This window comes from Artemia sp. Qi Xiang Cuo, chromosome 4, assembly GCF_049724085.1.
Source record: "Artemia sp. Qi Xiang Cuo chromosome 4, ASM4972408v1, whole genome shotgun sequence".
Taxonomy (NCBI): Eukaryota; Metazoa; Arthropoda; class Branchiopoda; order Anostraca; family Artemiidae; genus Artemia; species Artemia sp. Qi Xiang Cuo.
Genome location: NC_142797.1, coordinates 35,520,842 through 35,535,036, shown reverse-complemented (window position 1 = coordinate 35,535,036; position 14,195 = coordinate 35,520,842). Strand labels below are relative to the sequence as shown.

General features: G+C 35.1%; 1 protein-coding gene across 2 annotated transcripts in view; it reads right to left on the bottom strand.

Moving 5' to 3' along the window:
* The window catches only part of Bap170 (Brahma associated protein 170kD), a 105,493-nt gene that overhangs the window by 28,527 nt on the left and 62,771 nt on the right, over positions 1-14,195 (bottom strand). For both annotated transcript variants that reach the window (XM_089088265.1, XM_089088266.1), the window contains exons 7-9: positions 8,344-8,508; positions 3,907-4,256; positions 949-1,288 (exon numbers count right to left, since the gene is read on the bottom strand). In XM_089088265.1, coding sequence (XP_088944391.1) covers positions 949-1,288; positions 3,907-4,256; positions 8,344-8,508 — 855 coding nt within the window. The remainder of the gene's footprint in view (positions 1-948; positions 1,289-3,906; positions 4,257-8,343; positions 8,509-14,195) is intronic.

The window sequence follows — 14,195 nt, the reverse complement described above, 5'->3', positions numbered from 1 at the left end:
CAGACTACATCAGGTACTTTCTATCAAAATAAAATGAAACCAAAAGGCAATACATGACAATAAACAATTTTCTATAATCTAGTCTAGCCTCAGAGATGGATTCTTTGATGGACTTCTAAAACATCTACTTCAGTGACTGAACTGCATTATAAGCTTTACAACCTATTGTCTTTTGTTCTCTTCAATTATTTGCTTTAACCAGCGAAACAAAAAAAAAAAAACATTATATTTTTTTTTCCGAAAGTGTAAAAAAAACCTCAAAAGAAGAAAAGATGTACGGCATCAGGTAAAATTGATGGGTAAAATGGATATAGCAAAAGAGGGAAAATAAAAAGATAATAAAATATGACTCGCTTTCGCGAGGCAGTAAAAAACTAATTTTTGGTCTAATTTAGGTAGCATGCTTGCTTAGAAATAAAATGACCCTTTTCCAGGCTTTTGACCATCTTTATGAATGGGTACAGCTTCTACCTTTTGGCAAAAATCTGGCTTAGTGGCAATCCTTCTAACTTTTCATGGTCAATATTTCTTACAAAAGTAGGAACGAGAAAGAGCAAACCCCTAACTGTCCAACAAGATCGCCAAATGCTCTTTACCTTTCCGGTTTCAAAATATGTGATGCATAAGGATTATGCGCAGATCCAAATGCTTAGACATTCACATCCATCCTAACAGACGAGACCATATCCAGGGGTTTGAACCAATTCCCTTCTCCAACAAAAAAAAATTACCCAACTCGTAAAAAAAATTACTAAAATACATTTAAACTTATTTTTATATTTGTCTTGTAAAGATTTTTTTTAGCCGACCCCCCCCCCCCTGAAAAAAATCCTAGATATGGAGTTGCTATCAGATATGACAAATGTGAAGTAACAGAGAGAGTTTTTCTTCACAGAATATTTCCGGAATTTCCTAATCTTTCTACCTCAAATAATGTGTGAGAAATACCTGTTTGGGAGTCGAAGGAACACTCAGCTGCGCCTTAAGGATTGGTGAATTCAATGGCTTCACTACAGATGGAGTTGATAAAGCAGCGGAGGGACTTGACTGAAGACTAGACACATTGTGTTGAGAAGCAGTACCGGGGGTCGGCTGTACAGAAATCAGTGAGTTTTGGACAGGTTGCACAGGATCTGGTGGTTTTACATCAATATAGACTGGTTTTGCCAAAGGTTGGACTGGTTTTGGTATATGAGTCCCCGGCTTTAATCGTATGTGCATAAATTGGAGATCATTTGAGAGGGAACTTTGCTTCCTAACTGGACCCACACTGCTTCCAAAGGCTCCTCTGAAAAAAGAAGGAGATACAACTAATAGTCCAATAGACACGGATTACGAACATCCTCACAGTTACAAAGGAATTTACTTTGCAAAGGGAGGGGGAAACAGAGAGAGAGAGAAAGCGGGGGGGGGGTGTTTTCAAACTCTTTAAAACCAGCAATGACAGCACTGTAGTGGATATTAATCACGTACAATAGGTAGTTATTTAGTTAAGATAGTGATTTCAATACATTCCAGTAGGTTATTGAAAAAAGAATAATGTGAATGATTGGAAGAAAATGTTAATGATTATTTGATCCTAGCAATTTAACAGTATTAAAAATTACGAATCTCGTGGATAAAATCCAAACGATCCTGAAAGAAAACAAGTTGCTTGATAATTTAAGATTGAAATATAGGCTCATACAAAAAGAAAAAAACACCAAGGTAGCAGAGCTATTTTCACTCTCTTCTTTTCGCTATCTTTCCCAGTTTTAACCTTTATGCCCCAAAATTTGAATTTCATCAGATTTTTGAATAAAAAGATTCACATTTAATTCAAATGCTATTTTTTTCAAAATCTAAGATTAACAAATACGTTCACAAATCCTAAATTGTTCAGCCATTATACCTTGGATTTGGAAATTGTTCAGCCCTTATACACGGAAGGAATCATACAAAACAGACGCATAAATAATATTCATTAAAACACAAACTGCAAAAATAGAAACAAGAGGCTGGACAAAAACTAAAACAGAAAGCTCTTCAAAATTAGTTTTAAAACAAGACTATTAATTCTGAGGCTTCAATTTTCTTATCAGTCTGGAGTAACTTTTTTTTATTTTAAAATGGGAGCGTTTTTATCTACTCCTGCTTCAAAATCTTCGCAGCGTTGAGACACCTACGGACAGCACATTAACACTCCTTCTCGATCCTACCCTTCTCAAATTAAGGTTTCAAATATCCCTTAGTCATTACTTACAAGGATACATGAGCAAAATGACAAGGACTCTTCTAACATCTCCACAAGAAATTATCCTCTTTTCTACTCCAATCGATTCGCACAACAATAGTTACATAGATTTTGATACAGTAATATATCTATGTTATTTAAGATACGTTTAAATAAACTGAAGAAACATTTGTTTAATAAAAAATCTAGCTTTCCTCTCACACTCAATTTTGAAATAAAAATTAATCGTAAATATTATGTATTTTATTTACGATCCAAGAACGGGAAAAATGAAAAGAAGAGGAAGATTGGTAGTTTTACACGGGGTAGGAATTAAAACTAGCGCTCCAAACATTATACTACTAGTCAGATAAACCAGAAGCAACAGCACCAGTAGTGCCAACTGCAGCAATTGATTGCACTGTCGGTACAGCTTATAGTGGATATGATATTGTGGCTTTAAGGTTGTGTCGGATAAAGCTAAACGAAGGTCTTTTTTAGTTACCACCCCAATCTTCAGATTGAACGCTGACGGTAACCAAAATAGGATCACAGGACAAGTCCATACGATGTCTGCATTGAAATAGATTATGTTCAATTCGTTCACAGTATTAGGAAGTGATTTTCAAGCCCTGATAGCTTTAAATAAAATGACAAAATTAAATGTATAAGTTTAATTTGAAAAATTAGAAATCATTGATGGGCTTACCCATGAAAAATTGTTATAGGCAAACTTTCATTGGTCCTGGTTTACTTCGTTTAGGGATTGTATATGAAGCACCATTCTCACGACAAGTAACAATAATTCAAAGAATTTACTTTTGTCAGTCCTTCTAACCGACCCCAACGAAAGAAGGCAAACAAAAGTACTGCACAGTCACCTTTACATGGTCTGCATTTTGCTACACTGAAACTAATCCAGCGTTAACCATTTAATGGCACGAGTTGATTCAATAATACCAAGAAATTTTCAATAATTTTCTTAACTTTTTTGTTTGTTTTTTTCGTTTGTATTATTACTTTTCTTTCTTATCTCGTTGAAGTGTTACAACTTTATCTATGAAAAGAAGAGAATAAAAAAAAAAGAAAATGATGGAATTTATTTGCAGTAGCAACTGAAAAAACTCAATTCCGAACACCTTACTAGACACATTTCGTACTTTAAGATTCTATTTTTATTTTATTTTTTTATTTTTTTCTGTAAATTCAAGCTAACGTCAAGTTCATACAGTTGGGTTTAAACGCAAAATCATGAGTTTTTGAATTTTCCTTCAAGATGCATTCATTTTTTATCGCATGTTTCTTGCATCACGACAATTTACTGAACGCGTGTAAATATGTTAACTGCACTTTTTAAAAATATATCGGCTATAAAATTCATAAAACTGCAAATTACTACAATATATATAGAAAATTTCAGTGATACAAACTTATGTGTCATATCTAGAACAAAAAATATTCATGTACATAACACAGGCAATATCTGAATCCAATTACTTATCAAAATGAACATTTAGGTTTTTCTTTTCTTTGTACTTAATCTAATACTTCCTTTTTCTCGTTCTTGTTTTAACAGACAGAACGGGTCAAACCCAATACTACTTATGTTACAACCGGCAATAGTCATACCGTTTACCATCAGAATAACATGAACATGAAGCAGTGTGATCCCAGGGTTGGCCTCCTCAACTTACCTAATTAATTTCGTAAGCTGCTGCTGAGTAAAAACCGCCACTTTCCTGGGCTTTGCATAAGTATCTGCATAGAGTTTATGCATCTCACCAAGATCAACAGACGATCCTCGTGATGGTTCGAGAACTGTTTTGATCCAAGATTTAACGCCATCTTCTGCCTCGTTTTGTTTTGGAGTCATAGGTGTTGCTGCTGCAGATTTAGGGGTAGTTACTCTGGAAGCTGGAGTTTTTGGCGGTGGTGCTTTGATTGGGGTTGATTGGTTATTAGTAGGTGCAGGAACAGGAACTAGACCTGTATTTGCATCAATTACTTGCATGTTAATGCAAGCTCTCTGACCAAAGCTTTGAGCCTGAAACACAATGGAGAAAACAAATAAGTGATTTATAAACTGACTGTGCCATAACCAAACGACCTTGTGCCATAATTAAAAGACCTTGATATAACACAAAGACACAATTTTGGCAAGTTTTGATGCCATTTCTATGTATACTTCATGTGATACTAAAAAGTGTGAATTTGCTCTTCTAAAGAAACTAGAAGATAATATTGGCCGGATGGACTATAAAACATTAGATATCAAAACCATTATGCGACTTGTTCGACTTTGCAATAGATATTCCATATATTTTCGGTACAATAATCAATTTTTCGCCCAAATCATGGGCCTCCCAATGGGTACGAGCCTTTCACCTTTTTGGCCACTTTTTACACGGAATTTATTGAAACCTCGCTTTGAATACTTTTCCTCTGAAACACCGGTTCTGGGTCCGGTTTGTCGATGATGTTATCTCTGTGTGGAATCATGGAGAGATAGAACTTAACACTTTTTTGACTCTTCTTAACACTTTTGATTAGAACCTTAAGCTCACCTTAGAACTGGAAGATAATCATAAACTGCCTTTTCTAGACGTCTTAATCTTCAATAAATCTCTCAGCCTTTAAAATTCGATTTACAGAAAACCTAAACATAATGAGAGGTATTTGCATTTCTCTTCCAACCACCCTCCTTGCGTAAAAAGAGGAGTAGCTATATCTTTAGTTGATTGTCTAATAAGAATTTGTTCAAAAGCTCATATCCCAGAATTGAATTATCTGAAGGACATTTTGTTTTGCAATTGATATCCCATCAAGTTACTGGAATCCATCATAGAAAAAAGACAGAAAAGGATTCATCATCTCCATAACCTCCAATAGCTATCATCTCTTTAGTGGGTGATAGGAAAGTCTTTACTGTTTTGCCCTATTTTCCCAAACTAAGTGACAAACTGCAAAGAATTCGAAAAAAACATAACTTAAATGTTACCTTCAAAAATTCTAATAAAGCTCAGAACTATTTTAACAGCAGCAAAGATAAAACGAACCCCATTTTGGGCAGTGGTGTTTATAGGGTTCCCTGTTCTTACGGCTGTTTCTATGTTGAAAGAACCCACCAGCAATTTGGGGAGAGGTTGTTGGAACACAGGTTCTCAGTCGACAAAGCTATGGAGCTACACCAAAGTCCTGAGACTTTTGATTCCACCCTGGCTCAACATGTGTATGACAATCCACGCCATTTCATTTTATTTGCCAACACCTCCATTACTGCCCCCGTTAAAGGTCTCATGAAAGTTTTCAGGGAGGCAGTTGAGATGAAAAAGTACATTCACCGAAAAGTAGCTCTCAACAGAGACACTGTAGAAACCTTTTTAAGCCCTATTTGTACTGAACTAATTAATTCTGATCGTTTTTACTTAAGTCAACAAAATGATATTTTGCAACCTAACCTAATCTGTGATGGTGTCTTACCTGGGACGCGGTTAGCTTTTAAAAATGCTCTGTATAAATTAAAAATTGAATTTTCAGTCAATTCTGTATTTTTATTCAGTTACCCCTTTATCGTTACATGGAAAGGGTGGTCAAATTTTAGTTGCGTTTTGTTTTAAGGTTTGATTTTTTTTTATTATCCTTCGAAATTTATTAGTAATTTTTATTTTATTATCGTGCACTGAGGACAGTCAAGCGGAGGTCTTACCGAAATATTTGCATTTTAATCTATATTTTCACTGGCTCGTATAATCCTCGTTTTTCTCTTCTTTACCATTTTTTCGTTTTGTCATGATTAGTCAGTGTTATCTAAGAAATTATTAACCCCTCTGTAATCAGACAGTTGGTAAAAAACGAAGTGAGATTGCAATATTACGGTGCAAAGTGCCACGAAGTTTCCATAATTCACGTGATTTAGCTGCCGCTTTTTTTAGCTTGGAACCTGAACATTTTAGCTTATTTTTCCCCGAGGATTGATAATGAGGGAGCGATGGAAAAAGCTATGCAAGACTATAGGGAAGTAGCCGCCATTTATGCATGGTATAATAAGAGGCAATTATAGAACCAAATCAGAGGCTTCTAGAATTAAATAATCTGAACATGTTGGAACGTTTTGGAAAACTGTATTTTTAAAATATATGTACTGGCACTTTTAAACCTGCATTCTTATGTTATGATTTTATATTGATTATCAAACAAATATTGTTTTCCCAATAGCCGCCATTAGAGCTATCAATAAGCACTTGCATATATAAAGCCACAAAAAATAATCCTTGTGGAATTTTATTCTTTGTGGCAAGAACATCTTTCTAATGTAAAAATTTTTCAATGATTCGTGTCCTTTTATAAAATAGCTTCCCATTTCAGAAAAAGAAAACACAATAATTTGTCACTGAAGTCTAACGTAATCAAATAAAAATCTAGATTTGAGAATTTTGTCTCCATTGCTTTTCATAACTGTTCAAAATCGTCTACTATCTTTAACGTCAATTTTGCATGGGTTCATACTCAGTTCAGTGCTAACTAATCCATGTCAATGTCTTTCCTTTTTTCCTCTTCTCGTCTTTTGTCATAGAATAAAAAAAAGTTTCTTCAACTGAAATTAAGGAGCAACATTAAAACTTAAAACGAGCAGAAACCATGACGTATGCGAGGGGGTTTGTTCCCTCGTCAATACCTCGTTCTTTACGCTAAAGTTCGAATTTTGTTCGAATCACAAATCCGTGAATCACAAAGGCCATTTAATTAGAATAGATAGCTCTTTTGAAAATACTAAAATAACTTTAGCGTAAAGAGCGAGGTATTGACTAGGGGGCGAACCCCCTCATATACGTAACAATTTCTGTTATTTAAGGTTTAATGTTGCTCGTTACTTTCAGTTGAAAAAATCCATTTTTTTTTGTATTTAATTTCTGATTTTTTTTTTCAATAATGCTGGGAAATCCGGCGCCCCCTTCATATAAATGTCCCTTCCCCCAAGGAAAGATCCTCTATGGAAAGGTCCTCCCACGTAATCAGTAGCAGAAAATCAGAATAAAGCATGAATACTATACAGACAGGATCACTGCTTTATTCACAGAAATGTACTAATACTATATACGTCATCAGTACTGGGCATGACGCCAATACTAGTGAACTACCAAACAGAACAAGGTGGCAGGAATGTGAGTAAATTGAGACAGAAGCAAATAAAATACTGTTTCAGCAAGACGCTCTCCATTTTATGAAAGTTATGATTATCTGTAGTTTATCTTTTAGAAATAAAAATACAGGCTTTCTAATATGTTTTTTTTTTCCATTGATTAGCTCAAATTTTACTGATAACAGTAAGAATCAAATTTATATCCAGAAAATAAATAAAATAATTCCTGGATGCTGTAGTTAGTATGGAAAATTCTTACAAAATTTGAGAATTTTTACAGTAACAAAGCAAACATTTAAAATTAAACTAAAAAAAACATGAATAAATAAATGCAGAATATCAAACCTCATGTAAACTCAAATAAAAATTAGGTTACAACGCTAATTTTGAAACTGTTTGAGTTCTGGTATCATATGAAATTAACACTAAATGACCCAAAAAATCAGAAACTAAAAAGACGAAACAATTAAAATTCACGATTTGAAGCGTTAAACTAGTTTAGCTTTCTTCTTCATTCAACAAATTTTAGGAGAAAAGCACCCAAAACATGCGCAAAAACCACTTGCTTCTTAAGAATGTAAAAAAAGGAATTCGGAAAAGCATAAAATTACGCCAAATACCAAGGGTGTTACTGGTATCTTTCCCAAAAATAAGTGTATTGTGCTTTTTAGAAACATCAAGTGTCTTAATTCCCTGATGAATTCATTGAAGGGTAATTTAACTACCCAAAAGGCGGGATAGATCGGACATAATCAGGACGGATAACCTACATCTCTTACGTTTGAGCATTATCATATTCATCTACTACTACTACTACTACTAACAACTCACCGCAGCACCAAGCCGCCTGAGGCCAACATATTCATCTACTTGTAGGTATGTCTATCAACATTTAAAGTAGTGGTTGTTGATTATTCCCAAACTGATTTTTAACAAGCTATTCGAAAATTCAATAAAATGAAGGGTGCAGTACAAAAAAAGAGACACTTACCTCGACCGTTAGTAGGGACAATAGTGTCTTTAGTGAGCTGTGACTATTTAAGATTCTATTACAGGAACTTTCACCAAGCGATGAGACAGACAGAAGACATTCAAGAGTCATTATCAATAAAAGGATATCATGTGCTGTTAGATAATTACATATACTCTCACAAATCTGAAAGAAAAGAAAAAAAACTGTGAGTTTCCTTGTTTTTTCTTAAATTGGATTGTTTACTTTCACCTATAGTGTGTAAATGCAAATTAATCTAAAACATGACTAGCAATGCTTAATAAAGCCTGGAAAGCAGTACCAAATACTGTCTACTCATTTAAGAGATCGGGTACTTAAATGAACCAAATTCATTTTTTGCCAAACTAAGTTTTATTTGTAATAAATGACCACTGTATGGTTTACGTGAAGCCAAAGACTGTGGTAAATGCCTCTAGTAGATTTTTTCTTTAGTAGACATATCTTCAAAATAAAAATGAAAAAAAAAAAATTTTACTTTATATTCTTCTGGCTTGGTTTGCTTAAATACTTATACATATCGACCTTTGGATATTTGTGTAAAATAAACAAAGAACTCCACCTTTCCCACATATATTATGCAGAAGCACGTTTTTGCCAGCATATTCATTTCCCATGGAATCTACAAATTTTAGAGTACAACTCTAGTTAGCAAATTTGTCTTATTTGTAATTTCAAAGTTCATACGAGTTGGTTATCCAGCGACAATTTATCAGAGAGTTGCAATGCTACTTTTATTATGGGATTGTCGATAACCTGTGCGTAATCAATGTGGGTCTTTTAATTAATTAATGAACTTTCAAGAAAATCGGTAATTTTGATGCAGCAATATGTGAAATTGTTCACCTATTTCCTTATTTGAAACAGAAAAGTTTTAATTTTTCAGCTTAGGTATCTGCATTTCAAAAGTTTTCTTGGAAGCGTCTTTGTAGATTCAGATGCGTTATAAAAAAAAAATCTTGCGCCATAACCTCCTCCTTCTATTTCCCGAGATAAAATCAAATTCAATAATAACACTGGCTGCAGTGTAAGAATCCCTTGCTTTAAAAAAGGAATTAGGCACGTAAAATCCGACAAAGAATAGAAAATGTTTTCTGTAGATAGTGAAATTCAAACAAAAATAAATACACCTCAAATACTTGTAAGAGCCCACATGTATTCTTACTTAGACTTATGCCTTCCCATGCCAGCTGACATATACTGCAACAATAGTGCCTCTCTTCAACAACATCTACAGCGCTTTGACCTTCAAGTGAGACCTAAACAGCAAAATATTCTTCTCCAAATAACTTCAAGTGTCACACTGCCGTGCGTGTCCAATGATTACGGGATGGGCTCAACAACAAACATCATGGGCAGGCGGACCCCATCCATAATCGGTCACAGGTGGCGTTCATCTTGTCGCCATCAATCACAGGTGGCTGTTTCATCTTGTCCTGAGTAGAGAGGGGGGTACCAGCGCGGACGGGGCACCAAATATGGGCATAGAGTCATTAGGGAGATGGTTTTTGTCAGTGAGAATGAAAAAACTGGAATTTTCTCACTTTGATGGATGTTTTTATGGTTTTTGTCAGTGAGAATGCAAAAACAGGAACTTTCTCACATTTATGTCTGTTTATGCTTTTTGTCTGTGATAGTGGAAAAACAATATTTTTCTCACTTTCATGGATTATTGAGTCTAATATAACCTGTAAGAATTGTTTCCGAGGAAGTTAATTAATATCTGACAAATGACGTCAATTTAATTAATGTCTTTGATGTATTTCCAAAGAGAATTGTATCCGGGGCAAAGTTTAGATCAAACGTGACAAATGATGTCATGATTGACTGATTTGACACGAAAGGGGAATTAATTTGTTGTTTCTAAGGGGAATTATTGATTCACGAAAGGGGAATTAATTTGGTGTTTCTAAAGAGAATTGTTTCCAAGCGAATGTCTATTAATGTCTTTGGAGTTCGACCAGAATTGTTTCCGGGGCGAAGTTTGGATCACACGTGACAGATGATGTCATCATTGATTAATTTGACACGAAAGGGGAATTAATTTGTTGTTTCTAAGGGGAATTATTGATTAACGAAAGGGGAATTAATTTGTTTCTTCTAAAGAGAATTGTTTCCGAGCGAATGTCTATTAATGTCTTTGGAGTTCTACCAAGAGAATTGTTTCCGGGTGAATGTTTTGATCTTAGAGATGAATTGTTTTAGCGCGGGAATAAGGTTTCTTAGTAATTTGAAATGTGACAGCGCAGAGATGCCAAAAATAAAGGAACACGCTGAAATTACGTTTAGGGATTATTTGGGCGAAAGCGTTTTAGACATTTTATGGAATTATTTCGGCGAAACAGTTAGAGACATTTTAAAAGATGATTTAATAGATGATTTTAGAAGAGAATTTGAGGGTGAAACTCTGTGATCGTTATAATACACAAGTTCCATTTGAACAGTGTCGTGAGGTCCTCTACCCCAACCCCAAAGGGTTCCGATTCCCCAACCCCAACCCCGAAGGAAGCCCTCGGTCCTCTAAGGTACCCCAACCTCCCAAAAGACCCCCCACCCCACAAGGGTCCCCCCACACCCACAAAGGCCCACCCCCGGCCCCGTCTTTCGTTGATGTGTGTTGTCTGAAACCTATGACTTGGGTTGTTTGGGTTGCTATTTTTGACTTTCCTGGGTCGGATCTCTTAGTTTTTCATAGGAATATGTTGTCTGAAACCTATGATTTGTGATGAGTGGTTTGCTATTTTTTACTTTTCTGAGCTAGCTTTCATACCGTTTCATAGCTGTGTGTTGTCAGAAAATTATGATTTGGGATGTGTAGTTTGCTAGTTGGACTTTTCAGAGCTAGATTTCTTAGTCTTTCGTTGGTGTGTGTTGTCTGAAACCTATGATTTGGGATGTGTGGGTTGCTATTTTTTGACTTTTCTGAGCTGGATTTCTTAGCCGTTCATAGGTGTGTGTTGTCTGAAACTTATGATTTGGGATTTGTAAATTACTATTTCGGGCTTTTCTGAGCTAGATTTCTTAGCCGTTCGTAGGTGTGTGTTGTATGAAACTTATGATTTGGGTTATTTAAATTGCTATTTCAGTCTTTTATAAGCTAGATTTCTTAGTCTTTTGTAGATGTGTGTTATCTGAAACCAATGATTGGGGAAGGATGGTTTGGTATTTTTGACTTTTCTGAGCTGGATTTCTTAGTCGTTCATATGTGTGTGTTGTCTGAAACCTATGATTTGGGATGGTTAATTTGCTATTTCCGGCTTTTATTAGCTATGTTTCTTAGCCTCTTATAGGTGTGTGTTGTCAGAAAATTATGATTTGGGATGTGTAGTTTGCTATTTGGACTTTTCAGAGCTAGGATTCTTAGTCTCTCATAGGTGTTTGTTGTCTTAAACCTATAGTTTGAGATGAGTAGTTTGCTATTTCAGGCTTTTATGAGCTAGGTTTCTTAGCCTTTCGTAGGTGTGTGTTGACTGAAACTTATGATTTGGGATATGTAAATTACTATTTCGTGCTTTTCTAAGCTAGATTTCTTAATCTTTCGTTGGTGTGTGTTGTCTGAAACCTATGATTTGGGATGTGGGGGTTGCTATTTTTTTACTTTTCTGAGCTGGTTTTCTTAGACTTTCATAGGTGTGTGTTGACTAAAACCTATGGTTTGGGATGAGTGGTTTGCTATTTTTGACTTTTCTGAGCTAATTTTTCTTAACCTTTCATAGGTGTATGTTGTCAGAAAATTATGATTTGGAATGTATAGTTTGCTTTTTGGACTTTTCAGAGCTAGGATTCTTAGTCTCTCATAGGCGTTTGTTGTCTGAAACTTCTAGTTTGGGATGAATAGTTTGCTATTTCAGGGTTTTCTGAGCTAAGGTTTCCTAGTATTTCGTAGGTGAGTTTTGTCTGAAACTTATGATTTGAGATATTTAAATTACTATTTCGGGCTTTTCTAAGCTAGATATCTTAGTCTTTCGTTGGTGTGTGTTGTCTGAAACCTATGATTTGGGATAGGTGGATTGCTATTTTTGACTTTTCTGAGCTGGATTTCTTAGTCTTTCATAGGTATATGTTGTCTGAAACCTATGATTTGGGATGGTTAATTTGCTATTTTTGACTTTCCTGAGCTAGGTTTCTTAGCCTTTCATATGTGTGTGTTGTCTGAAAATTATGATTTGGGATTTATAATTTGCTATTTTGGACTTTTCAGAGGTAGGATTTTTAGTTCCCTCATAGCTGTTTGTTGTCTGAAACCTATAGTTTGGGATGAGTAGTTTGCTATTTCAGGCTTTTCTGACCTAAGATTTCTTAGTATTTCATAGGTATGTGTTGTCAGAAACTTATGATTTGAGGTGTGTAATTTGCTATTTCCGACTTTTCATAACCAGATTTCTTAGTCATTCGTAGGTGTGTGGTGTCTGACACATATGATTTGGGATGTGTGGATTGTTTTTTTTTTACTTTTCTGAGCTGGATTTCCTAGCCTTTCTCAGGTGTGTGTTGTCTGAAACCTATGATTTGGAATGGTTAATTTGATATTTTTGACTTTTCTGAGCTAGGTTTCTTAGCCTTTCATAGGTGTGTGCTGTCAGAAAATTATGATTTGGGATTTGTAGTTTGCTTTTTGGACTTTTCAGAGCTAGGATTCTTAGTCCCTCATAGGTGTTTGTTGTCCGAAACCTATAGTTTGGGGTGAATAGTTTACTATTTCAGACTTTTCTGAGCTAAGATTTTTTAGTATTTCATAGGTGTTTGTTTACTGAAAATTATTTTTGGAGGTGTGTAATTTGCTAGTTCCGAATTTTCATAACTAGATTTCTAAGTGATTCGTAGGTGTTTGTTGTCTGACACCTGTTATTTGGGATGAGTGGTTTTCTATTTATGACTTTTTTGAGCTTGAATTATTTTCCTTTTATAGGTGTGTTTGGTTATAAAATTGTGATGTGGGTGTGGTTGTTTTCTTTTGGCACTTTTTAGAGATAAAGATCTTTGTCCGAAATAGGTGCTTATAGTTTGAAACCTATAGTTTGCGATGAATAGTTATATATTTCAGGCTTCTATGAGACAAGTATATTAGCATTTCGTAGGTGAATGTTGTCTGAAACTTATGATTTGGGATATGTAAATTACTATTTCGGGCTTTTCTGAGCTAGATTTCTTAGTCTTTCGTTGATGTGTGTTGTCTGAAACCTATGATTTGGGATGGGTGGATTGCTATTTTGACTTTTCTATGCTGGATTTCTTAGCCGTTCATAGGAGTGTGTTGTCTGAAACTTATGATTTGAGATGGTTAATTTGCTATTTCCAGCTTTTCTGAGCTAGATTTTTTAGCCTTTCATGGGTGTGTGTTGTCAGAAAATTATGATTTGGGATGTGTAGTTTGCTATTTGGACTTTTCAGAGCTAGGGTTCTTAGTCCATCATAGGTGTTTGTTGTCTGAAACCTATAGTTTGGGATGAATAGTTTGATATTTCAGGCTTTTATGAGCTAGGTTTCTTAGCCTGTCGTAGGTGTGTGTTGTCTGAAACTTATGATTTGGGATATGTAAATTACTATTTCGGGCTTTTCTAAGCTAGATTTCTTAGTCTTTCGTTGGTGTGTGCTGTCTGAAACCTATGATTTGGGATGTGTGGGTTGCTATTTTTTTACTTTTCTGAGCTGGATTTCTTAGCCTTTCATAGGTGTGTTGACTGAAACCTATGATCTGGAATGAGTGGTTGCTATTTTTGACTTTTCTGAGCTAGATTTCTTAGCCTTTCATAGGTGTGCATTGTCAGAAAATTATGATTTGGGATGTTTAGTTTGCTTTTTAGACCTTTCCGAGCTAGGAGTCTTAGTCTCTC